Source organism: Oryzias latipes, chromosome 15, assembly GCF_053564925.1.
Source record: "Oryzias latipes strain Hd-rR chromosome 15, Olatipes_Hd-rR_3.1".
In the NCBI taxonomy this organism is placed as follows: domain Eukaryota; kingdom Metazoa; phylum Chordata; class Actinopteri; order Beloniformes; family Adrianichthyidae; genus Oryzias; species Oryzias latipes.
In genome coordinates, this window is record NC_136251.1 from 24803297 (window position 1) to 24831253 (window position 27957).

Below are 27957 nucleotides of genomic sequence, written 5' to 3' on the forward strand. Positions count from 1 at the left end.
CAACAACCAGTTGTAAGTCAACAGGTTTTCAACTATATTTAATTTTTATTTTTACTGGTAATTAACCTCATTTGCTAAAAGATATATTTTTTATAAAACATGAACTGTGCAAATTAAAGTTTTTCATAAAAAAATCAAATTCTCCATGAGTTTTTTTTTTAAATCTCCCTACCTTTGTAAACAGCAGAGATCTCATTTAACTTTACCTTTATGGCCTTTTACCTTTCAAAGTCTCACATAAAGATTCAAAGAAAATACCAAAAGAGGATTTCATAAATTGTTATTGTATCTTTAAATTCGTATATTCCCATCATGAACTGTGCAGTACTTCCAATGCTCATCTTTTCTGTTATTCTCCTTGTAGTTGATGGCTGCTCCTTATTGTTGGTGTCTTCAGCGAACTCTTAGAACCCTTTGGATCCATTCCTGCGCTGACTCTAACTTCAGGTTCCATGAGGATGAGTGTCAGGTGATGAAGGGGCCCCAAAGTGACACAATTTTGTCTGATATATGTTGCTCCCCGTCATGCCCGTCCATATGGTTCTTTAAAGTCCAGAGAGGAGTGGGAGCTACAAGGTGACAAAACAGCAGCAGCAACAAGGGGATAGTACTGTATATACCTAATGGATCCTTAGAGAAGAAGGAAGAGAAGTTTTTTTCTATGAAAAATTGTAATTTTAGAGTTTCTGTACATCCACGTTTAGGAGTGGAGAGGAGAAAACTGAGGCAGCTACAGCAGTCCTGTTTGCAGATGGGCAGAGATGAGAGGAAGAGTATAGAGGAGCAGCATGTGGAAAGGGCTGCGTTCTCCAGAAGACCGAGTTCCTCCAAAGTAAGCCACCTGGGCTGCAAAGAAAAGGAAGCACCAGAGAAAAAGTTTTTCAAAAGGACAACTCCTTCACACAAAGAGGTCGGTCATGCAAGACAGCAGGTGCACAGTGGGGTTTTGGATAGTGCAGGGGTCTGCAACCCATGGCTCCGGAGCCAAATGTGGCTCTTTCATCCTTTTGTTGTGGCTCCCTGTGACTTTGGAAAATAATGAGTATTTTATAATAATTACATTTTATTTTAGTTTGTTCATTTTTCATGGCATTTCAAAGACGCTGCTGGTACGAAGCGCGTGCCACGTACAGGTACGAAGCGCGTGCCATGTACGAAACAGCTTCCTTGATGAGCTCGTATTTATCGGGCGAGACCTGCAGAGCTGGTAGCAGGAGGAGACACGCGGGGCGGCTTCAATAAACACTCCGATCTTCTGCCGGGAACTTGACGTGCCGTGGGGCAGAGATCGACTCGCTGATGACAGACTGAAAGTTCGCGCCAGTGTTGCCAGATAGAGTCCCAGTTTTCCAGCCCAGAAGTCATCTGAAAACCGCCAGACCCAGCCAAAAGCCGCCCAACACAACTTTTGTTGATGTTTTTTTTCGTACTGGACTGATTTAGCAAAATAAAATATTTTTCTAAATAAAAGATAGTTCAGACTAATAATAAAATGTGTACAATATTGAATATTTCTTCAGCGGAGCGCCTTCTTCCATTCATTTCCTTAACCCGCTCTATCCCCGCTATAACCTGCGTCCGGCTCTTTCATCCTTGTGCTTCGTTGGAGCGCCCCGACTATCGTGTCATCCTGCTATGACCGTATTTTGCGCTCCCTGTGTAAAATACACTGAGGAGCGCGGGGGAAACAAATCTCAGCTGCAGAGGATATGAACAGGTGAACAGGTAGAGAGGAAAAGCAGGTAGAGAGGCGGGGGAGGGGCTTTGGCTTCAAACTCTGTCATAGATGCAAACACGGGCGTCAGATTCAGACGCAGCTTTCCCTGCGGTAGTTGAAGCAGAGACTTTCCCCAGGATGATTTTATGAACTCAAACATGGAAACATGATTACCAAGTAGAACTCTTCAAAATAATAAACCTGATCTCTCCACATTCTCCGTGTCTACCATGCATTGATGCACACATCGCTCCATGCAGCGATCAGACCATAATTTCAGCCCGTACTTCTCAGTGAGGATTTTGATTGGCTGGTGGATTTTTAAGAAGTACTTTTTTTTTTTAATCTTTTCTGGCCCGCGATCTACACTCATGTCCTTGAAGATCGACGTAATGAGCACCCTTGAATAATATATACATGCATAATATATATAATGACGTAAAATCGGGTTGTGGCTCCAGGTACTTTCTTTTTTATTAGGGGCGGTCCCAAATGGCTCTTTGAGTAAAAAAGGTTGCCGACCCCTGGGATAGTGGGATGTTAGCATCTCAAACTTCACACATTTTCGTCTCTGGCTGCACTTCTTTGTGATGCAGCTGAGTATCTATCTGGATCACTCACCCACACAGGCGGACCCATCATCATTGGGCTCAAAACCCTGGTTGCATCTTCTCCTGGCACGGCACTTATAGCTGCCATAGGTGTTTGTGCAGACGGGGCGTTCAGGGGGGCACACAGAGGGGAACTGGGTACATTCATCTTTATCTGAGGGAGGGGAGGGTCAGGGAGACAAGACTCAAAGCAACCTGAACTAGGAGGGATCAACAGGTTAACGACGGCTCCCAGCTTACCTGTGCAACGGCCATTCTCGTTCAGAGAAAACCCGTGACCACACTACAAGACAAAGTCAGCACAAAGCAACACTCCTCACTACTCTCCAAAGGGAAACAACAATGAACACAGAAGATGTACTTTTCACATTCAAACCAGGTTAAGAGTCACTGTTGAAAAAAAAAGAAAGACAAAATAGCTCAACTAGTTTTGTTTTCTTACTTGGTGCTTATTCGGTTGCACGGGGGTGTAGTGTTAGGACTCACGCAAAACAGGGAAAATATGGATCGAAAGCATATTTTTGAATCCAAATTGCCTCTAGGTTTGAGTATGTGCATGAAGTTAGTGGGCCAGTGATGAACTGGCAACTCATTCAGGACGTACCCCACCTTTGTAGTCAGGATTTGGGATAGGCTCCAGGGACCTTTCAATCCCAAAAAGGGATTAAGTGGATCTGGAAAATGGATGGACGCTACATCCTTTATTTTCTTTGCAAAACTAAAGCATTTTGGTTGCTTGATAAGCCAACAGCATTCATAGTGGGGGGGGGGGGACAGACAGATTTTTAGAGTTCCCACACTTGGAAAACAAACCAAAAGTTAACTCTGAGGCCGGACCTTATTTAATGGCAGCCCTTAACCCTTTAACACCAGAGATGTCGCTGACGACACCTGTATAACACATATTCGAAATGCAACACACAACTAACTAACTTGTGTCAAAAGCTGGTTTATGTGAATTCCAGAAGCTCTTTGGCCCATTTAAATGTCGCATATTACCACAAAGCTTCAGAATCCGCCAGACTAAATACTTGCATCAACGATGGAAGAGTTACGGTAGTCAAAAGAGTGTCAACACTGGAACTAAAGCTCCGGGGATAAAGGGTTCACTCTTGACTAGTGTTTTATGACTGATTGAGTCCAATCCCATTCTACAGAACAAAGTTTAAGTGTTCCCACACATATTCACGTTTCAGTATTCAAATTGGCATCAGCTGACTAGGTGACGGCCGGAAAATATACGGAAACACTGAGGAAGATAATCGCTGAGAATAATTATCATCCGGATGAACGAATGATAGAGGAAACCGGCCTCTTCTGGAAGAAGATGCCCTCTTGCACTGAACTAATGAACGAGGAAGCACAGGCTCCTGGTTTTAAGGGACCCTCCTAATGTGTGTTATGCGCTACAGCACAGTCTATTGCTCTGAATTAAAAAAAAAAACTCTTTATGTTCCGATGTTCTGTAATAAATGTTTTACAAAGCATCTGAAATGTTTCAGAAGTGATTTTGAGGAGTAAGGATCGGTGATGGACATTCTTCGGCTTTGGGGGTGGGTGGGGTTGGGGTGGTTCTCCTCTTTCGCGGATTTTGCACAATCGCAAGTTTCCCTGGTCTCTAACCCCCGCGAATATGGGGGCAAAACTGTACTCTTCTATATCTTTCATCATGTGATTTACCTTCATTTCCACCGTTGGAGTGACTTCCTCCTCATCTCTTGGATAGTGGATCTCCAGCACTGAGTTAATTTCAGAAGCCTCAAGTGGCCGGGCAACTGATCGTCCATCAGGCCAGTACACCTCCACGGTTGTGGCCGTATCCTTACCTGTGCAGGCAAGTGTCAGTCAAAGCAGAGAAGGATGACACAAAAAATATCATCCTTATCTCCCTTTTCCTGACTCTCTTCATGGACAGAGCAGTACTCTTCTTTTTTCCATCAACTGTTTTAATCAACCATAAAGAAAGATCGCCCCCTGAGGCCCCCTCAGTGGCCCTTAATTAAAGTGGCATTTCTAATGTAAACAGATCTTCAGTTGGCCTGCCAGGCAGGTGTGCTGTCTGAGGGCCAGGGAATATTTCAGCTGCTGTGCACCCGAATGACGCACTCTCATGTTAGAGGCGACTCTATCTCAAATTTCCACCACAATCAAAAGAGGCTACAGCACAATAGGGATAGAAGAGAGGGAACAATATGAAGGCTCAATCTTGCTGCAGCTTGAGTAACCGTCCAGACGAGAATTGGCTCACTGAGAAGGGCAATTTTTACCCCATTAGATCAGACGAAGGAAAGTCCTAGCTAAGTGTTTCATCTCTTTTGTTTCTTTTTCAGCAAAATAAAAGGTTTGGCGGACACTGCTAAGTTTTTCAGAAATCCTTTAGGATTTTAAAGGCTATTTTGCACAAATCCTTAGGTTATAATAAGAGAGATGAACAACTCTCTTTGCAAGCCCCTTGCAGGAGCACATGTGGTTTGTTGCGATGTTTGATCTCTGCCCAGTTCTAAGGCTCTTGAAACGCAATCTTACCAAGGCCAAAGTGGGCCACAGGCTCCATCTCACAAAGGTAGCCTGAGCCTCCATCAATAATCCGTGTGTGTGGGCCGCTCTTCTTTGTGTACACTACCACCTTAGCTCCTCTTGCAAAAGCACCAAACTTGGTGCGAGGAATCACTCGCAGCCAGGAGCTGGTGAGACCCTAACAGAGAAGAATGAGGAAAATGAGGGGAAGGGGGGGTGTAAACTTAAAATCCTACAAGGTGCTAACACTCACACCCTCACCTGGTTGACTTTGTAGACAGAAAGTGGCTGTGCCGCACTTTCACCGTGTGACACGATCAGGTCCAGACGACCATCTCCATCAACGTCTGCAGCCACGGCACCTGGAGATTCATCACAGTCACGTGGGAGTCGAACACTTGAGAAAACAGTCTGTACAATATTCATTTTCCTCATGCTGGAAAACGTGCCCATCAATCAGCCTTAATGTGGAGTAGGAAAGTGGAACTCTGCTGCCATCTATTGGTATAATTTGTAAATGGCACATGTGGGTGTAAAGCCCATACATGCAGGACTTATAGGGTTTTTTATGCATTATTGTGTATGCTTCCAAGAGTTTGATATGTGAGTAACTAATGTCTTATTTTGTCTTACCAGTTCCTCGTCCCTCAGGCTCTGCTGCCTCCCCAATATTTAGCTCTTCAATCTGAGGGTCACCATGTTCTCTCCTGCTTACCCTGTTAAAGACCATTAATAGAGAAAATGTTGCAGAAATGTTCAGCATATTAGAAAAGGGATTGAAAATATACAACACATTTTATTTTCTCTGTAAAATTTCTGAGTATTTCTACAATAGTACATGACAGTGTTCTGTTCAGTTGAAATCATTTTTGTAATCCACATTTTGAAGTATTCTGCGAGAAATGCAATGACATTTGATTTTTTTTTTTGTTTAATTTATTTTTATTTTTAAAGTCTCCTGAAGCTGACATCTGCAGAGACTAAAACAATAATTTATTTTGTTTCCACATTTTTTTTCATGTATACAACTTTATATAAACTCTATTACAATCATGTATATTAGGATCATAGCAGAAAAGGCCTCAAATTACCATAACCTCTTTGGGAATCATGGGAAATCATCTTTCAAGTTTACAATATTATTTTTGCTAATTTACCATTTTATTGTTCAAATTTTGAATAATTCCGTTAAGTTTACAATGTAAACTTTTGAGTTTCAAATTTCCAATGTCTTGTTTTCAAATTTTCTTTTTCTTTTTTTCTAAATGTTCAATCTGTTTTTTTCATTCACTTTCAACTGATCCAAATTTGACTCCATACCTGCTCTTTAATGTGCTGTTACAGAACACTTTTTCCTCAGCAAAATATTTATTCTTTTTAGAAAATAATCAAAGGAAGTCTGTTGAGGTGTTTTTTTATTTATTTATTTTTAATCGTTCAGAGTCAGAGAGCAGAATAAATTAGCTAAATTATCTGTATTGGAAAGAATAGAGGAGCCACAAGCCGTGAAGCATTAACCCCTGTCACACCAGAAAAAAACTGATTTCTTTGCACATTGAAGGAAAAGTCTGATCCAGGTAATCTTTCATCCGTTTGACTGAATTTTGCGCCAAAAATTCTGCCAGGTCAGATTCTTATTCAGACAGGGGTGGTTTCATTTTGCCATCAATCAACTGATACGTATCTGACGTTATATTTTGAGCACTGAGTTCATTAATGTTATCTGCAAAAGGAAACCAAACCGTGAGCCAAAAAGAGACCCAAAACTGTCTTAATGAAAGATTCATCCATGTGTGGAGGAGGAGGCGGAACGCCAGACACGATAACTATCCTTAACTGGGAATTTCAAATTCCCCTCAGCTTTCACACCCCTCTTAAGAATATTAAACCAAGACAAAAAAAAGTCTGTTAAGTTGACAATAAAAGTAACAGTCATACTGCATGAAATCTGTCTTGTACCTGAAGAGCCTGTTGGCAGAAGGGCCTCTGTAAGCGATGTTGTTGAAGAAAACCTCCAGCTCGTTGTCATTGTCAAAGTCGGCAGTGATTACAGTCCGAACTGGTGAGGGCATGGAAAACTTCTGGGAGGCTATGTCCTTAAAAACATGTTTCATAAGCAAACATGCATGTTAATCTAAAAGTTTAAGATCAATCTGGTAAAAACAACCTGATCCTGGGAAATCTCCAAAAAATGCTTATTTTCCTTTCTATGAACCTTTGCTTCAATGCATTCATTTATTATACATAATGCATCCGAATCAAAGAGATGTTTATTTTGTCTGATGGAGGTGCTGTCTGTCCTAACAGAAAAGAGGAAAAGCAATTGCTGATTAGAGAAGACATAGTTGTCCTTTTTTTAATCAGTGGTTTTTTGCTGAAGAGTTTTCCCTGGTATAAATAAGTATGTTAATTCAACCTGATTTTATTTACATTTTTGTTTTAGAGCAGCTGCACAGTAAGTAGCATAAACAGATGTGTGCTACAACTCACAGCACTGCGTTAAAGAAACCAGAAGAAAGGAAGTGTGCTTATTCATTAAAAAATGCAAAAAGGTTTCTCCTGTATGATGCTGTATGAGGCGTAAAAGTTGCCACACACAGTACACAGATTTACACAGTAAATCTGTGTTAGCTGCTATCAACGTCACACAAATGTGGTTCACAACATCCCATCTGGAGCTTCATGAAACCTCAACATGTCCGGAATTCTTATCACAAGAAGAAACAGTTGTTAAAAAAGAATATATAGCTTTTACCCCAAAAAAAAAAAGAAAGTTTCAAAAAAGCTCAAACTTTGTGTTTTTTTTAACTAGAAATGCATTTTTTTCTCACAATTTTAAAATCTTTCTCTTGTCTACAATGAATGCATTTCTAAATAGAAAAATCCCTGTTATATAATACAGGTGGGAATAAGGAAGCTATGGTTTCTGTCATAACACTGTTATGCATGTATATCTATTTCTTATAAAGTTACATTTGTAAACAGAGGAGAATATTACACGGCCTGCATCATAACATCATCTAGGTTGAGAGTTTTCCTTATGATTTAGACATGGTTTACTCAGACATTTCAGTCAAAAGCCATGAGTATAACAACAGAGCTGCTTTTCTTTCTGTGGCATAAATAAATGTCCTTCTTTTCTCCTACAAAGGAGTATCTGTGGCAGAGAAAGTTTTAGGCTAAGAAAGTAACAGATATCTTCCAGCTTTGGTGACAAAGTGATGGGTTTTGGTGATTTATAGAGCAGCTCTTAGTTTCCCACAGTATTTACTCCCTGTTTTAATTATAAGGCTCATAAAGCTTTGGGGGTAAGAGACGCCCACGACAACCTCCTTCTCAGGTGAAGGAGAGGAGAGGCCATCTGATTTTCTGAGTGGAAGACGGGGACACTTCTAAATTTTTCCCTTAGTTTTAGACTAGAAGTACTTTTTAAACCAATTCTCAGATGTGAGCATTATATTTGGTAGCTCCTGGTTAATTAGAGAATATATAAATATTTTTAATGAAAACGGAAAAAGAAATGAATGGAAACTAGATATTTTTTGGCCCTTTTTATTACTTTGTTGTACATAAAAATTATTTGAAAATGTTAAAAAGGCAAATTAACATAAATTGTCTCATATCCTCCATACATCTATTTATGTGTATAGAGTATACGTAGGTGCAAGTATTCCTAGTTCAATGAAAATGTACCTAATACAGTTTAATTAAAGAATAAAGAGGCCTAATCGGCACTTTCCACATAAAGGGAAGCTGCTGTTTCAGCCCAATTTAATAGCCAGTTTACTGAAGTGATACAGCAGCTTTATTATGCATGCCAAAGGTTAGCACATATACTGGAAGTGCCAGCGTGTGTGCCTGTAAGGGCTCTTAAATATGTTGTGGGCTGGTGATTTAACAATCTTGTTCAGGAAAAAAATAAATAAAAGAAAACACTCCCGGTCAATTCTGTAAGTGTGCGTAGAAGTGAGTTGAAGACATGTGTGTGCCGGTGTGATGGAACTGTCTCCAGGCTGTCACACATGAACCCCTTACCTGACCCCTATAAAGATGCCTCCGGTGACGTTTATCTCTTGGGTAAAGGATGTGGGCGCAGGCAGTGACGGGTGGATCACAGAGCATGAAACCTCCAGAGATTTACATGGAGCTCTACTCATCTTTGTCGCTGCTGCTGCTCAGGGAAGAAGCGAGAGCAGACGACAGATGTGCACAGCTGGCTATTTTATTTTATTTTATTTTTTTACAGGGGTCTCCTGTCATCCCTGTTCGAGTAAATCACAATTTAAGTGTCCTTAAATACCGCTACAAGCTCGTTTAGCCTTAAAACTGATAACTCATCAGATTGGTTGTGTTTGTGCTGCTTGCTTGTTAGACATTGATTTTAGTTTGAAAGGGCAAATGCGGATCAGCAAACTCTCCCAAATGCATACATCAGCAGCTGTAATTGACTCTCTGACAGAGGGAATAATTAGCTGAACCCACTCAGTTAGTTGTAGTTACTCTGGATTATTCACGGTTCTGCCTGTAAGCATCAGCTATAATAACACATTTAATAAAACAAACTGCCCCACTTGACATTATTCTGCATAAGAAAATACCATCAAAGATATTAGCAATTTTCAGATATCTAGAAATGTGAGATTTTTTTAACTGAATAGTATCCACTTAAATAGAATAAGAACGTGGATTCAACTCAGGGTCGTCAAATTATCTCCTTAATTAAAATTAATTAATTACAGACAAATTAGCACATGTTTTTAATTGCAGTAATCTCATTTTTAATGTATAACTATTATCTGTTATGTAAGGGATAATGACCACCGTTATAAAAAATAAAAGCAGACGTCCAAAGGTTGCTTCGGAAGTCTATAAATTTCTCATAATGGACAAGTAGAAGGGCATTAGCCCACTTATACTATGGTCACTTACGAAAGAAAGAAATATTTAATCAAAAGTACTTTAATGCTGCCATTTTTTTAAGTCTTTTTCTTTTCACAAAAAGCGCATTATTTGATTCGTGGTGGGATGCATTGTCATGGTAACGGCTACCAAGCCTGCATCAACCTCACTCTGCAGCAGCCGAGAAAAGTGGTTTATATCCCGATCCTCGTGAAAGTTAAACAAGGGAAAGTTCATCTCTTTCTGCTGGTTTTTGTCCTGATGATGAAGCAAAGGTTTGTGTCAAAGAAACAAAGTTTAAAGACTCAAGTTATGTCCGAATCCCTTCACTACTCACTACATAGTGCACTATATAGTGCAGTCGCTATTTTGTAGTGCTGTCCAAATCTACAATTTCAATATCGAGTGTCCTAAAAATTTCCCAGAAGTCTCTGCAAAAAAATCTGTGTGCATCGATGTTCACTGGATTGGCGAATATAGACCAGAATGCATTGCATTCTAAGACTTCTAGCAAAAAATGTATTTACGTGTATTTTTTTAATAAACCATCAACGTAATCATCTTCAGAAAAACAGTGGATTTATAAATGAGGTCACAAAACGCTCACATCAATGAGATTTTCCCTTCGTGAAATCAATGACGTCATATTCATCATTTAATTAAAAAGTAGTGAGCCTGGTGTCCGAATTGCTTTTAAATTCCAGGGCTCTACATAGTCCCCTGCACTATATAGTTTTTTAGTAGTTAGGGATTTAGGGTGGGAATTCAATTCCTCTGGTGTCACCTCCTCGTGTCTCATCTCCTCCTTCTTTTCTCTCTTTCTTTTCCCCTTAAATATGATCAAATTCCTTAAATACGTATAAGGAAACTATGAAATAACCTATGTAATTTTCTACCATCTTGCTGTAGTGTGGAACTGTGGAATGAGGTTATGTCAACATATGTATTATAACATTAATAAGAAGTTACTTGTCAACATTTTTTTGATTGCCCAGAAAACTGTTCCTACCGTTTGTTTTTCTGGATTTGTTAAATCAGACCACCCTGAATCTAATGTTTTTTGTTTGTTTGTTTTGTTTTGCTCTTTCTTCATTGGTCAAGACGGAAAAAATCTCTCTTGGTGGCGCAAAAGTGAAGGTTGGAGGTCTGTTATAGTAAAACAAATATAATCAAGCCACTTTTCAGTTATATTTTCATCTTTTTTTAAATGAAAATACCTAAAATTTTCCTTTTCACAGCAAATACTATGCTAGATTAAAAATAAATTAATTAACATTTCATAATTAATTAATCACTCAAAAATAAATCGCATGACAGCACTTTTAAAAATCGATTTGAATGAAAATAATCTCAGTATAAATTGGAACATGGGCAATCCAAACTCAAGGCCAAACCATAATAAATCTGCAAAATAACCCACATTTTATGATGTGCTTCAGAGGTGCAGGTGAGGGCAGAAGACTCCAGGCTGCACCACCTGTAGTAGAATAATAAAGTGATGTGCACCACTCGTTTCAGACCGGATAACACACGTCGGGACTCTGGATGAGGTTTCAAAGCCACACTTGTGCATGTGTGCAGCTTCTTCGGCTTTCACAGCCTTTTCGCTCCACTGTCTGCAGCTGCTTCCTGTTCGGGCAGCAGCAAGAGCGATGCTTGCAGGTCCAGAATATACTGAGCTCGGCAAAAATGCAAACCGTGTGCTTCAGTGTGTTCATTATCACGCTCACAAATCCACATACGTTTATGATCACTTTGATGAAGTTTGTGTCAGACCTGGTTTGATGACTGTAATAATTGTTTTTTTCCTTATGTTGCTATGAGCCCTTCTGCTGTTTTTACAAGGCTAAGTATGAGTATTGATCTGTTTAACATAAGCCTTCAAAGCCAAACATTTGGACCAGATCAACTCATTTGGAGCATTAAGGCCTATTTTATGAACAATGCTGAACCAAGGTTCTGCTTCTGTCGTTAAAAATCAATTATGGTCCACCTTGAATTTCTGCTTGCGGTTATTCAGTTGAATGTACAGTCGGTGAGGCCCATTCCAGTTCCCATAGACGATGTCTGTCCTGCCATCACGGTTGAAGTCTGCCAAGGCCACACCTCTCCCATGCTGCATTGGGTCTTCCACACCTGAGAATTTGAATGATGTTTTTTACCAGTTGACAAAGAAACATTAAGCATTTCTGTCAATACTTGACGAAGCAGAAATCAAATGGATGGACTTTAGGCTTCTCGTTGACAAAACGAAATAATAAGACCTTATTTTGCTTTTCTAGCATAGCTTAAAGACCCACTATGACCATCTTTTGAGCTATTTTTTATGATTATGATTATGCCGTTTTTAACCCAAAAGAAAAATCTGTTTTGTTTTCTGGGACATAGTTTCTGCAGAGCAGCTGTAGTTTAGTAGAAATTTGCCTCAGAGCTGTGGGCGGGACTGTTGGCGGGGAGCGACCCTGCCCCTTTACCCTCTCCATTCCTGACAGCTTTCTGTTTAAGCAGAGCAGGGAGCTTGTGGTCCACCTAGCATATTTTCTACATCACAAATAAGCTCTTTTTACAGACTGCATTTTTTCATCTGCTCCGAATTCACAGTGATATGAATGAAGAAATACTCCGAAATGCAATTTAGAGGATTTTTTTCTTTCATGTCCTACATCACCAGAAAAAGAACGTTAAAAGCACCAGTAATTCAATATTCATCAGAGTGGGTCTTTGAATTGGTCCAAAAGACCAGTCTTTAGGTGCCAGAGTCGGGCCTCAAGACTAAAACTACTTTTTCAGACACAATACCAGGCCCCTTTGAGTCCATTTACACTTTTGCAAGAAAGCCCCTCCTTAAGAGCAGGTGCTCTTACCAGCCTGTTGTGCCACATCAGTAAAAGTTCCATCTCCGTTATTCCTGAACAGGAAGTTAGATCCATACTCATTGTCGCAGAAAATGTCCGACAAGGTCTGACTGACAATGGGTCCGACCACGACTCCTCTTCCTCCTGCAAAGGTGGAGACAGTGGAACGAGGCTCAGCAGTAAGAGAAACTTAGTCGGCTAAACTGAGAGAGAACAGACATCTTTGGAAAGAAATAAAAAGGTAAGATAAGTGAAACAATGAGTGCAACAGAGGGAGAGCGATCAGCTCTATATTAGGCGTGAATGGTGAGGGATCATTACTGTCTCTCCGGGCCATTTGCTCTAAGTGTAGCGGGATTTTCTGCTGACACAGACACCGTTTCTGATGGGCCACACACCCACAAACGCAGGTACAACAATCTACAGTGTAAGCACAGGCAAAACATACAAGCACAGCAATGCAACCCATCAATGTTCTGAATGAAACAACAACTTAGCAGAATCTTTTCCTTTAACTAAAACATCCATTGGAATATTGGGCACAGTTTTCACCTAGAGATTTTACAGGAACTTTCTATAAAGTGAAGTATCTGGATAAAGTGTTTCATTTCAGGCCAGCAGAGTTTAATTATGAAGTTGAAAGGGCTCTGATTGCCCTTCCTGTATGTGGAGGCAGTGCTGTGAGCCAGGACTGATTTACTGGCTCGCTCCATCAGCCCAGACAAATATAATTCGCCCCCTGTGGCCATAAACTACTAATGTCTATCCAGAGATATGTAACCATCAGATATACAACTTCACTGGCCGTCTCTGCGCCCTGATTAACGGCAGTTTGATGGCCAAGCCGTCTGCCATTTATCATTCACATTAAATTTGGGCTAGCTCAGTCTGCACCATTGGTGGATCAGGTGATGTCCTTTATGCAGAAAAGATCTGAAGATGATGAAGATTCATTCTTCTGTTACCGAACACAAAGTCATGTCAAGTTTGCGTAATGTAGGACAGCTTTAGCATTAAGGAATTCTCCCGGATCAGAAGGAAACTGTAGTTTTAGATTTGCTTTGGGTTTTTAAAGGTTTACTTTGATTATTATCTCTGAGAAAAACAAAAATGAAAAAGCAAAGTTACAAGTTTTGCATACTTAAATAAAGCTTTAAAAAGTTATTTTAACTTAAAAAAATTACTATTTGTTGTTCATTGGTTTAGAGGTTTTCATATTTTTTTGTATGTGCAAAAATATGAATAAAATGAAAGCATGGAGACAGACACTAAACAAACAAAATAGTTAAAAATATTGATGCAATTAGTGCATATTTTAAATACCACAATAAATAAAATAAATGTTACAATAATAGACGACATTGACTTTTTCTCTTTATTTTAATCATACTGCATGTTTATGTAGTTGGGATAAAGTGACGTTTACTCATTTTGCACACAGAGAGTATGGAGTTTAGAGTATCACAAAAAATCAATAATTCTAGTCCACTGAGATTTCATTAAAAAAAATACTTAAAACAATTGGCTTGGGAGAATGATTTGATTTTTTTATAATGGCAAAAAAACATCTTAAATGTAATTACAAAAAAAGGAAGGTTTGCCTTTGAAAAGTTAAAGAAATCAAAATTAAATAAAGTTGCTGAAATTTAATTGGTTTGGAAATCAATTGAGGATGTGTAAGACATTAAAAAAGTCCCTGATCTGCATTTCTACAAGAAGTATGAGCAAATTTAGTGTCTAATTTATCCAGTTATAAAAAAAGGAACCCACATAGGCTTGTTTTTACATGCTACCGGTGTGACCTGAGGCGCCATTGTTCAAACTCTATGGGTACAGAGGACACATGCTCCTCTGCAGATGCTGGTGTAAATCCTTCTGACATCCTGTCAAAACGACATCAGCCTGATCCACGCCACACAAACCCGTCAGGTCTTCATACCCACCTATTAGTTTGTTGACTCCAGCCTGCTCCGCCACGTTGGAGAGGGCAACTACGCCCTGGGACAGGTCGCTGGCTGCCTCGTCCATTTCTATGAGGGCGTGAGGGCCAACATCTCCACTGGCATAATTAGCGATGTAGATAGCATATCGGCCTGTTCCCTGTGTGAAAAAACAGCTTAAGAAGGGCAGCTATAATAATGACATTATTGTTTATTAATATTATTGATTTCATCTGTTAAAGGATAACTGAACAGTAAATCAACTTGAAGTCAGCCTCCGATCTGTCTTGTTGTGTTACCCTTTAAGACAGTAGATTCTAATGGTACAAATAATTAAATAATTATATCATTAATCATAATCTTAGTCTTTATTTAAAAAAGAAACAGTTATAGAAATAAAGATAATACACATGCACATTCAGAAAACATATTTTTATATAATCATGGTTATTTCTAGACTTTGCTTTATCTGTTCATTCATCTATTAACCTTTAAATGGCTCCATAAGCCTCAATGGTGCACAATTTGTTTTGAATGCACAGTTTCTCAGTACAAACATCTCAGTTTTAGAGAGATATTTGCTCAGTCAGCTGTGATGTGGGCATATGACTGTCTTCAAGTCAACAGTAAAGCCTTGGTCACCACTGGCCTAACAGCTATTGGGGGGAAAATGGCCAAACCTGTACAGGACAACGTAGGTCTCCCGCATGAAATATTAAGTTTGCAGACCGCTCGAGGATCCTGTAGAGCAAAAATGTTCCTGTATGTTTTTTTTATCCTACAGGCATGTTGTGGGCAACAGATTGTAGCAAATACTCACATGACACGCAAGGGCCAGTAACCCAATAACCCACACCACACAACCCCTGTTTGGGTGCATTTAAGGCTTTAGGAGTAACATCACAACATCGTTAAACTCATGATTTGATCTATTTTAAAATAATTTCTAGTAGTCTTTTAATTACGATTATTCAGTTTTTAGCCAAAACGTAGTCGTTTTCTAGGACATAATTCTTGCAAAGCGGCAGGTGTTCTTCAGAAATTCACCTCTGAGTTGTGGGCGGGACTAATGGCACAGAGTAAACCTGCCCCCTTCCAATCATATATTTGTTTGCATGCTCTCCCGCTAGCTTACAGCCCCCCACTCCCCAAACCTATCATTACCAGTGCACTAAAATGGCAAGTAATATCAGAGCTATCCATTCGTACAGTTTGGAGCCAGATGCCAGCTGGGATGAGGAAAACTAAGACATACATGGATCAAGTCGTCTACAAGTGGATGTAACAGATTGGAATGGAGCATGAAAGCTTCTGGCTTGCCGTAGTAGCTTCACCGCCACGCCTACAAGCTTTTTACAACAGCGTTTTTGTGTCTGCTCCTGATTCAGCACAATTTAAAAAAGAAATGCTCAGAAATACAATTTTAAGGCCCGTACACACCGGGACGAATATTCGCCAGGCGTTATTCGCCAGCGTTTTTCGCCACGTTTTTTGTGTTCACACCCAGGCGATTTTCGCTGACGATGAGCCGAGCGAACATGCAATTTCATTTCCTGACATTAGATGGCGCTTAATGTAAACAGAAATACTCCTGTACACAGTGTGTAAAAACACACACACATGCACACACACACTCTCTCAAACACACATACATGCACACACATTTTGCAAGGAAGGTGGGACCTAGGACCATCTGTCCCCTGCCTCTTCCCTGGTGGGGGGTACGGGCCCCTTTGCAACGGCGGCTGTGTCCCCGGGGTGCTGGCTTCCTGGGCCCAGTGGTGCTCTCTCCGCGCGGTGGGGGGGTTCACATTACATCTGAGCCGGGGGTGTCTGGTCCCTGGGGGGTGGGTTCTGGTCCTTGCTCCTGAGTGCTGGGCCCCGCCAAATTTCCAACTGTGGCCGAGCCTGGTCGGGCCATATTTACAACACCCCTTGTGGGCCCTCTTTTTTCCCCTGGGTTCCCCCCTTCTGGGCGGGGGCGGCGGGCCCCTGCCTCGCTCCTCCCTGGACCAACCGTGGGCCGGGCGGATGGCTGCCTGGAGTGCGGAGTGGGTCTCCCTTGGGGGGTCCTGGCCCGTACCTGGGGTTGGGGCGGGGGGATGCCCGGAACTCCTGGGTGGTGGTGGGGTGCTCGTCTGGGGCTGTGGGCGTCCTTCTCCGGTGGGGCCCTGCGTTGGGTTCTCCCGGCGCGGCGGGGGGGCTGCTCTCCTGGTTGGGCTGGGGCGGCGCCCTCTTTCCCTCCGTGCCTCCCTGCTCTCTGGCTCTGGAGGCCTTGCGGCGGCCCTGCTGGCCCTGGCCTGGGTGGCGGGCTTGGTCGCCCGGGCGGCGGTTGTTCCCTGCCGGTTCCCGTGTGGCGTTGGGGGGAATCCGGCTGCCGCTGCTGGTGCGGTGGGGGTCTTGGGGTGGGGATGGCTGGGCACTCTCCCTCCTTCTTTTCACGTTCCACCATCCATTTTAGAAGAACATAAACACTCACCTGAGCACAGGTGTTAGCTCAACAGACTGAATGACTGAAATATTTCACACTAGTTGGTTTTAAGGCATAAGTATGCGTGTGAACACTATCTGTTTTGTGTACATGTCGACAGGTGGACATTTTTGCAACTAACAGGTGTGTTTATAACATTTGAGTGTGTGTGTGGACAGGCTCCGCCCTTTTTTTTTTTTTTTTTTTTTACATTTGAACCTTACCATAATGATTAACAACCAGTAAACTTGTTGCTTTATGCTGCTTCATGGTCTTATCCCCCTTCCCCTCCTATTATCACCCCCTACCCCCCCTCTCTCTAACGTCCCTCTCTCTTCTTCCCCTCTTTCCTTTTCCGTCCGGTCCAACACCAAAGATTTTCAGACATGTTTGAAATTAATAAAGTTTGGCCTCAATTACAAAAGGGGTTTATTCAGACATACCTTTGGTTTGTCTGAAGATTAATAACCCCTCTTGTTAAAGTAAAATATGTCCAACCCAAGAGGCCCTCAGCTCTCATCTGTCTGCCTAGCTGTTGGACAGGACAAGTTTAAAAAAAAAAAAAAAAAAAAAAAAAAAAAAAAAGAAATACTCCTGTACACAAGGTGGCGCTGCGCATCTTTACGATTCTTAAAGTCGCTTTTCACTCAGAAGAAGAGAGCAAGTATTTACGCGCTTATCAGAATAATACAAAGAAAACATGAATATTTCAAGCATCAGTAGCTCCAACTGGTACTTGGTAAGGGGATATTTTAGAATGTCCGTCATTATTTCTTCGCGGCAGTGTAGACGCTACTTGGCGTCTATCTTCTTCGCTGGTATGTGTGCTCAGCAAGGCAGTTTTGTGTTTGAGCGCCCCCAAGTTGTGTTTTACTGTAACTTCAGAAGCTCCAGACACGTGTGCAAAAGCGCCATTCTCATTGGTCGAATAGATTTCGACGCGACGCGTCGAAAAAAAAAAACGAACCCGAGGCGTTTTTTTTTTTTTGACGCTTTGGCGCGTGGCGTTTTTTCTCGTCGGTGTGCACACTCACATTGGTGCCCTTTGTTTAGTCACGAGGCGTTAAACGTCGGCGAAAATCGCCGGCGAAATTCGTCCCGGTGTGAACGGGCCTTAAGGTTTAATTTTTTTATACATGTCCTCCAAGGTAAGAAAAATGCAACAAAATGTGTTAAAAACACCAAAAATTTGATTTTCATCGCAGCTCCGGTAACCACTGTGCCCTGATCAGACCAAAAGCAGGGGGTGGTTATGGATGGGTGAATGGAATATAGATCATAAGAAAAATAACTTTAATGGATCTCCCTGGTATCTATCACTCTTGCTCATTGTCAAAATTTAACGTCCTAATTTGAGCTGTTTGCCAAATAATCAATACTCAAACAGATTGTGTTTGCAAACAGCATCAACAATTCTAATCTGTTTTTCCAACGTGTAAAAACTTCAACAGCGCTGACATTTTGACTCGACATCATTTTCTAGTTGACGCGTTCAAAGTCATCTCATTGTGCCGGGAGCTTCTCTTTCAGGTAAAGTCATGGCATTTAAAGGGAGAGACTTTATCAGCTCTTTTGGGCTAAAAAAGTCTTAATCGCTTCAGACTTGGCAATCCTGGCATTTTATCCCTGATTACAACATATATAACACCAGATTTATCTTAAAGAATTTTATTTTTGCTTTCTCTTCAAACATTATGAACCTCTTTTGCGACAGACCCTTTCTGTTTTTCCTTTATCTCAGCTTACCCTGTTTCTTGCCCCTTACCCTTTTTCCTCGCCCTGTCTCCGTGGCTCTGCCTCCCTTTGGAGATTAATTTCACACTCCATTATCAGTCAGAGTCCCCTGCAGACACAAACTTACAGACGGAACTACACTAATAGACTACATACTCAGTTTCAATGAGCTTTCCCACCAGGCCTAACGCATTTCCATCAATAAAAGCACATTTGCTGATCCACTCTCAAATAAAAGCCATTCCACCGTTTGTGTTCACCTTACTAAAATTCTACCAGACAAGGAAGGTAAACGAGCCTGGTCGGAGTGAATTTTAGATCACATCCTACTGTGCACGACACACATATGCACACTCAAAGACACAGAAAATCAACGGGAAGAAATGAGCTGGCGGCTACAGGCTCTTATTTAAGAAACTTAAAAGTCAATGATTTTTCTAGAAGTTCTAACCCAGGGCTAATTTCTTCCACTGCGACTGACAGTGTGAATAATATGATATGCATGCCTCAAACGTGTGTGTGCAACATCCATGTCCTTTTTTTTTCTTCGCTGCCATTTGTAATTTTGCTTTTTTGTAACATATTTCTGTTATTTGTGCATTTAAAGCCCGGTTATATCCTGCAGCTGCCAATTGAAAGTGAACTAATTCATCAGTTGAATGAGAAAACCTTAAACGCATCAGCTTTTTTAAAGGAATAATGGGATGCCACCATCAAAGAGACAGAATGGGTGACACTGAATACTTGGATGACAAATGCTTTGTGTTAAATGATAACGTAGCATATTTATGAGTAAACTTTTCTTACAAATGTTCCAATAAAACATGTTCAGCAATAGGAACGGGCACAGATCAGTTCTTTGGCTTCTTCTAAAAGAATTATGCCATTAAAAGGAGATTATCGTTCCAATCTCTTTGGCACCTGCACATCCTATCAGCGAGATAAAAGTGGGGTTTGAAATTTATTGTAATCCTTGCTGTCCTCTTCTCCACCATTACTGGCTTTCTTCCATTCTGTGGGAAGAGGTGAGAGCTGTGTTTGTGTTTGTGTGGAACTGCAGATAACAGACAAAAAAACGGATGAGTCTGTTGGTGGAAAAATGAGGAAGAAACATGGAAAAAAAGCTGAAAACTGTAGCGACTACTCCCTTCACCTTGTATGGTGCACTGTGAAACAAATGAGCCTTTTCCTCCGTAATTACACTTCTATGGACAGAAGAAGGAAAATGGCACACCATTCCCCCAAATGAACTGTCATAGCACATGCTGAGAAGGAAGGCATAAGCATTGCATGAGTTATCACTGATAAAGAACCGAAGCTGTGTGCTTAAGACTCCTCGGAGTGTGTGAGATATCCACACTGTGTTTACTCTACATAAGTGTGGGTTGGTGTGTTACCTTTCTGTCCACACAGGCCACTGATCGTCCCGCCATCGGGTTGGCTACGTCTCTGTGCTCATTGATGTCATCATTTAAAAGATCCTCAAAGCGTCCATTCCTAAACTTGAACAGCTTGTCAGAATATGTTGCTCGACCTGAGACACATGCAGGTGATTTTTATTAAACCATAACGTAAAATAGGTGGAACTGGATGCATAGGAGTTGTTTAGGGTTAAAATGTGAAAAAGGTGTGCAGATCTTTATAGAGCCCCCTAGATGTGGGGCTTTTTATATACAACATCAGACTCAGTGAAAAAACTGTAAAAACCACAGCCATCAACACAAAACAATTGAATTTGAGGATGTTCACAAACCCAAGAATGCTACAGAAATATTTTTTACACGAAATATAGGGTTGTTTTTAGCTACGGTACTTCAATCGTATTTTTACCACTTGAATTAAAAACAAATGATGGATTATCTGCTTTCAAAATATATCTAAATTCGGACACTTGTTTTCTGATCTTGTCTGACTTATCTCATGTTTTGACAAAGATCATATAAACAGAAGGTCAGTCCCTGCTTCTGCAAGTTGACTCCCTTAAAAAGATAAGAGGTCTGTAATGTTCATCAGAGGTACTCTTCAGACAGGATGTAAAAAAAACAATCCTAGGAAACCACATTGTTTGATTTTACAATACATTATTTGTGTAATGGTGCAGAAAATATATATTTGGTCTATAACAAAAGTTCATCTCAATACTTTGTCATGTGACCCTGGTTTACAATGACAGAGGTCAAATGTTTCCTGTAGGTCTTCACCAGGTTTGTACTGTAGCTGCTATTTTTGGCAGATTCTTCAATGCAGATCTTCTCAAGAGCTGTGATGTTTTGGGGATGCCGTTAGGGAAAATGGACTTTGAACTCCTTCCACAGATTTTTTTATTGGATTGAGGTCTGGAGGGTGGCTAGAACACTCCAGAACCTTGAAATGCTTTTTAAAAAGGCACTCCATTGATCCTTGACATGCTGGAAGATCCAGCCATGTTTAATTCCCAATCTTCTCACAGATGAAAAGAGCTTTTTGCCCAAAATCTCACCATGCATGGCCCCATTCATCCTTTCCTTAATACAGATCAGCCGACCTGTCCCCATTGCAGAAAAGCAGCACCAAAGTATAATGCTTCCACCCCTATGCTTTACAGTTGGTGTGGAGTTCTTAGAATGCAACTCAGCCCTCTGTCCATCCAAACACAGCAAGTGGTGTTTATAACAAAGATTTCCATTTTGGTCTCACTTGACCCCATGATATTCTTCCAATCCTCATCTGGATTACCCAGATAGTCTCTGGCAGACTTTAAATAGGCATGGACATGTGATGATTTAAGGAGGGGGACATTCAGAGGACTGCAAGCTTTAAATCCATGACTACATTGTGTGTTATTGACCTTTACTGTGGTACCAGCTGTCATCAGGTCAATGACCAGTTCTTCCTGTGTAGGTCTGGGCTGCTTCCTCCTCATTCTCAAGATAATTTGTGCACCAGCAGGTGAGATCTTTCATGTAGCCCTAGGGGTGGAGGGAGATTGTCAGTGATCTTCCATTTTCTAACAATTGCTCCAACCGTTGATCTCCTCTTATCAAGCTGTTTGCTTATTGTAGATTGGTTCATCAAAGTCTTGTTCAGGTGCCCTTTGACAGCTCTGTGGTCTTGATCATGGTGAAAGAGTTTCAGTTTGACTGTTTAAGGACAGGTGTCTTTTCTACAGATAATCAGGTCAAACGGTTGCTATTAATACAGTTATCAAGTGAAGGTTAAAAGAACTTCTTAGAAGAAGGTCTGAGAAGGACAGATTTCTTGCTTGTTTCTAGAAGCTAAATATTTTCTGCACCCATTATATACTTACAATGAGATTTCCTTCTTTTATATTCCATTTAAAAAATATCGAATTGTTCCTTCGAAGAATAGTACAGACCTCTCATCTTTTCAAGTGGGATAACTTGAGGAATCTGTGTCTAACAAATACTTTTTTACCACACTCTATAGCCCCTGTAGTTGTGAAGATCTGGTACGTCGTTTTGGACAAGAGACAGCTCTAAAAAATAACTTATTATTGTTTGAAGTGGACGGAGAAGTGTTTGCTCTCTGTAATTCTCTACATGATTAATAGTAGCACTAGTCGTATCTGTTATCTGATGACGCCTGCGATAAGATAGACCTAAGTAACTGCTGAAATATTCTCCTTTTGGTTTATATATAATAAAGAATAGCCACTGTGTTGGTGAGTTCTGTATGCATTTACCAGAGAAGGCATTATTGGTGTTAAGGACGTAAATCTCCTCCCGTCCGTCCCCATCTATGTCACAGGCTGTTACTCCAATGGCGTTGCCTTGACGGTCTCTCAAGGCATAAAATGGTGAACTGCGGTCATCTACAGCAATATTTACAAGCTTTTTTCTGTGCTTGTCATACTTCAGCACCAGGTTGGGGCCGTTATAGCTGTCAACAAGTAGAAAAAGGAGGACATCTTTACCACACTAGCAGTGAAGAGTTTTATGTTTTGAAATTTACTTTTATTAATTAAACTGATCTAAATGTTGTATTGAATTTATTTAAGTATTAAACTGTAAATGAATTGACACATATGGAAACAAAGTATTCTGGAGCCGGAATCAAGTTAAACAGAAAGTTCCTATGGTGTAACTGATTCCCTCTCTGTCACTCTTAATTGGTAATACCAACTTTTACAGCTCAACTGGATGGTATGGTGGATTGGATTAAAACTGATATGCATATATATTTATATATATACATATATATACATATGAAACCTCATATATATATATATATATTTTATACATCTGCGTATGTATGTATGTATATATATATATATATATATATATATATATATATATATATATATATATATATATATATATATATATATATATACAACCTTACATATATATATATATACAACCTTACATATATATATATATATATATATATATATATATATATATATATATATATATATATATATATACATATATATATATATATACATATATATATGTACGGATATATACACACATATATGTGTGTGCAGTGCAAGTCCAAGATATCGCAAATTTATCGATAGCGCGATATCAATAAATAAATCGTAACCTTAGATGTACTAAAACAATCTTATGGCAGCTTGAAGTATTAAACAAATCAAATAAATCCCTTTAGGCATTTGACCAATGTGATGGACTCCTTTACATCATTGACCAATCAGATGGAGCCCTTTCATGTTAGATGTTTGCCTTCTATCTAGACGAGGGTCATTTGGAGTGTAATTAGGTTATGTTGACTTTTATTTGAATTAAACTGTTGCAGGAAAATAAAAAATGGCGCATTTAGTTGTTTTGCAATTTGTTAATTTATCGCAAATTACATCGTTTTCCTCACATCACGCTGCCGTAATATATATTAATAAATATATATTAATTGTGACTTGTGAATATATATATATATATATATATATATATATATATATATATATATATATATATATATATCAATTGTGACTTGTGAATATATATATTCTCATGTAAATGATGCCATTATAATTACTCTCCATCATAAAATTACATATTTGTACTTAATGTACTTAATGACGCATTTTTAAGCCTTTCAGTTTTTAATGTTGTAAAAAAAAAAATTACCAGGATTTTTATACCTAGTTTTTAGCTTTTTTATCTGTATATGGATTGTACCTTTTATGTATGAATTTCTGATTGTTTTCTTATTATGTCCATTATAAAATAATTCAATATACATGGAATCCATGACATATTAAATCCATTAAATGGGAAATTTTTATCAAAATGAGTTTAATTATTTGCTTGAAAAAGGACTGGGAGGAAGCGTGTAAGGGTTCTGTAGTTTAGTTTGTTTTTTAGGTTGTTTTTGGTCATGTTCTGAGTTGTTCTTTGTAAGTCACACCAGCTTCAGGTTAATCAAGATTCACAGCTGTCTTCATTTCTGTAAATTGCTCTCAGCCTATATAAGTGTCTGGTTTTCAAGTCTTCTGATCTTTTCTGGTTTGCCACCTATTTGTGTTGTCAAATGTCAGGTTATTTATCAACTGTTTTAGTTTCTGCCACCAAGCCTTGTCTCCTGCATATCTTGACAGTGTTTAAAAAAAAGAAAGTTATATTAGGAAGTATTTTCCTAAAGCCAAAGCATTGCTGGGCAAAAACATTTTGTGAAACTATCCCTTTGGATAATACTGAGAATTGTATTTTATTTCTTAAATCACAATTCTGCTTGATGCATACATATTCTTATTAGTTTTTTTTTTTTAATTTTATCAATACATGAAGATAATTTTAAACTACCTGCTTCCATCATCTACAGTAATGTTTTTCTGCCCTCACAGAAGCATCATATTGAAGCTGTAGCAAATCCATTTTTTCACATAATTATAGAAGCTTCAAACTATTAAAAGGTTAAAAAGCTAAAAAGCAGTAAATAATTAGAATCTTATTTATTTACAAATTCCTAGCTTTTAAAAAAGTCTGTTTAATCCAGCATTTTAAAATCCCCTTTAATTAAAAGCATATACCTTCCTGCAGTATCAGTTTTATTCATTTTAATTCAAATTTAATTTGTACACGTAGATTTTGGAGTGTTAGCTGTGCAGTGAATGCACATCACTGTAAAACAGGATTGAGCGTGACAAAAAATATTTATATTCTTGTAGGATATAAATATTGACGACATTTGGATAGAAGATTGAAATAATAAAAACTTTAAAGTTTATTATTATTCCATGAGTACTGGAGGTCAGCAACAACTATGTAATATAAACTAAATAGAAGCAATTCATGCGAAAGATTCTCCTAATGGCAAAATGAAATTACATCCTCTATGAGGCTTTGGGATGATCTCCTGCCTGGGATACCTGCTGAATAGGATGTTTTGGCTAAATGACTTTTAGTAAGCATGCTCATTTGGTCTCATCTGTATTCTGTAAAGCAATAAGAAACTCATTGCAGCTTCACTGGATTGAGTTAGGCTTGCAAAACGGCTCCCATCAAAGGTCTTCCATTCAATCACATCCATTTTCATCAGCTGTGTGAGTCACGGGGAACCTTATCATTTTGTGTCTCTTTTTTTTTTTTTTTTTTTAGCCTTTACCTTGGAAAACTTCCAGTCCTTAGAATGAGATAATTCTCACATGGTTGTGTTTGTGTAGAATAATTACAATAATAAGTAGCCATCAGTGGCTCTAAACTTTTCTCACCCAGCCACAAATGTCTCCAGGTCCCCGTCTCCGTCTACATCCGTGACGGCCATACCGTAGTTGAGCTGGGTGGGGTTATTTTCGTAGTCTGGTGGGAGTATAGTCTTGGTTATAGCTGAGAACATGGGTTCTGATCGTTGAGCCGAATGAGCAGGAAGGAAGAAAAGCAGCCACCACATTCTAACCTGAGGAGCACAACACGTTTTATAGACTTTACCATTATTTATTTTTTCTTTTGTCTGTTAAATCCATTTTTCAAATTGGATGCCTCCCTCTGAAACCAGTCGACTTAAACCTCAAAGGCCACACTCTTCACCTGAACCACACCTCTTCTGCAAACTGTGTAAAGGAGAACCCAATAAAATCAATTTACAAACAGTGTCTTTATGCTAACTCCACAAAACCAACATGGAGCAAACACCACCAGTTCTGCTGTACTAAGACAAGCAGACGAAGATGTACCACTGCAATCAGCCGTGTTCTGCAGCGTTGGATCTAAAACCCATCACATGTAGACATGCTGAGGAATTTCTGGACAGAAAATCTATACATAGAGCAGAGCATTATGTTGTGCAAAGGAAAAACCAAGATGACCCGATACAACAGGCCCAATGTGCCGTTTCTTCAAAGACAAAGACCTATCGTGCCCTTTTTTTTTTTTTATTCTTTTTGAGGTGGTAATAGGGCTTTGTGATGTATATGTGCTTTTTTTAGTGGAGCAAAAGGTGAACAAAGAGGAATTGATTCCGTGTTTGCAGGCAGGTAGTGATGGTGCCTCTAACTCAGAAAAAGAAGAAAACAACTGCGGGTGAGACAGTAAAGAAAAGGGTCACCTTCTAAATTTTTACGCCACACACTCTCACACTAAATGGTGTTTACAAGCTGACAACTTGATTTTCTTGCGGGTGGATTTATGAATGCAGCCTTAGTCATTCCATTCCTGATGCCATTGAGACGCTCCCGTCGCCGCTTCAGCCCTGCCGCAGATTCTCCCTTTCAGATCCCAGTGGCCAGGTGATATATGGCTCCTTAATGTCTCCTTCAACAATCCCATTTAAGATAAAACTACTCTGCTGTTTGAGTAATACTCTCAAAATGCAGTGATGGGGAGCCCTCTCAGCTGACACCGGCTGATGCTGAAGAGCACGGCGACAATACACTTTGGAGAGGAGGGGTGGCTCTTAGCAGAAGGGGTTAATTAACCCCAGTTTTTCCTCATTGCAGCAGGAGGTGATGACAAATGAGCTGGTCAGTTCATGTCTACAGAAAGCAGTTTTAGAGAGCCAGTAATGTACTGTGTGATAGATGGGAGCAGAGAGTTATACATTTAAGTGGAAGAACAAGAAAATGCAATAAGAGGAAAACAGACGATACCTTTTTTTTCCCCCAATGCTTGGAAAAACAGGAGACTTTTTGTTGAAACAAGATGAAATACACATGTGACTTTGCAGAACATTGCCCACAAAACCTAAACATTCAGCTTAACCACTTGAGATGAACAAGGGAAAAAAATGATTGCACTCCTATGGGTTTAACAACTGCAAGGTTGGTAATAATGATGGGAAACATCCCATAAAGTAATATGTAGTAAACCAGTCAAAGACCGTGAAATAGCCAAGGCTAAAAAAAAGAAAAAGTCATTTGAAGCAGAGAAAGATTTTTGATTTGGTTATTTGTATGGATGATATGAGCCCATTAACACAACGTGCAACATCAGCATGTGCTTTCTGGAGCATCACTATTCTAGCTCTGATCCTGATAGCACTGCGACAAAGACCTGCAACATCTTCACTTACAAGCACACATACTTTAAGAAGCTCTCCCCTGTGAAGGACATCCTCACTGCAGCGCGCGCGCGCGCACACACACGCACCAAGTGATGCCACGCTGACATCAATATCAACTTCTGAACAGAGCAGCAAAGAATCAAACAGCTGTACAAGTTTCAACAAAAACTGTTTGAAATATTTGTCTTCAATTAAACTAAACAAAAACTAACATTTTTCATTTATTTTCTTAAATGCATAATGCAACCATCTATATAATTAAAAAATCGTTTTATAATTGTATCTTATGAACTACAAAAACGTCACTTTTGGAACATCAGATACAATTAAACAGTTGCAGTAATTATGATTTTTTTTTTAAAGATAATCTAGTTTAGATCATCACTATTTCTGCAACTTTAGTTTGAATCTTTCAGACCAAAAAAAAGCTTCAATAACAATCATAAGAGAACAGAAAACGGTTGAATTGTGCTCAGGTCCCGAGCAACTTTCTTTGCCTAGGATCCACAGGCGGAGTGCAACATTTCCCAGATCCCAGAGGAGACGGAACCACCACCACCACCACCACCACCACCAGCAGCAGCAGCAGCAGCAGCTGCTGCAGCTGCGAGCGCAGGTACTCACGGATGGAGCGGTGCAAGTCCAGCAAATCCTGCAGGAACTGACACGCGGGCGACAGACGCGGGAAAGACGGAGCTCCTGCCCGCTGTTAACACCACACTTTTTTTTCTCCGCACTTACTCGCTTTACACAA

At 39.8% G+C, this 27957-nt stretch overlaps 1 protein-coding gene across 5 annotated transcripts; it reads right to left on the reverse strand.

The window, feature by feature from the left end:
• Window positions 1-268: 268 nt before the first annotated feature.
• On the reverse strand, window positions 269-27957 carry crtac1b (cartilage acidic protein 1b). Of its 5 annotated transcripts, XM_011484461.4 has the most exons (15): window positions 27828-27957; window positions 25417-25601; window positions 22426-22622; window positions 20141-20277; window positions 14543-14699; window positions 12609-12743; window positions 11738-11880; window positions 6805-6941; window positions 5479-5561; window positions 5107-5207; window positions 4855-5023; window positions 4009-4154; window positions 2569-2611; window positions 2339-2482; window positions 594-846 (listed from the first exon to the last, which is right to left on the reverse strand). In XM_011484461.4, the coding sequence occupies exons 2-15, from the start codon at window positions 25593-25595 to the stop codon at window positions 731-733; spliced, it is 1887 nt and encodes a 628-aa protein (XP_011482763.1). In that variant the 5' UTR covers window positions 25596-25601; window positions 27828-27957; the 3' UTR covers window positions 594-730. The 5 variants fall into 5 exon arrangements, with proteins under 5 accessions (XP_078788321.1, XP_078788322.1, XP_078788323.1 ...); XM_078932195.1 differs by having other exon boundaries at window positions 269-846; window positions 2339-2611; XM_020709591.3 differs by lacking the exon at window positions 2339-2482.

What these genes read in the sequence shown, in the direction of transcription:
- crtac1b (XM_078932195.1), bottom strand. Translation starts at nt 25,595, where the DNA reads ATGTGGTGGCTGCTTTTCTTCCTTCCTGCTCATTCGGCTCAACGATCA. An exon ending in TGGCCTGTGTGGACAGAAAG is followed by an intron (nt 14,700 to 20,140) that starts GTAACACACCAA and finishes TTTTTCACACAG; the next exon opens with GGAACAGGCCGATATGCTAT. An exon ending in TGATGTGGCACAACAGGCTG is followed by an intron (nt 11,881 to 12,608) that starts GTAAGAGCACCT and finishes TCAAATTCTCAG; the next exon opens with GTGTGGAAGACCCAATGCAG.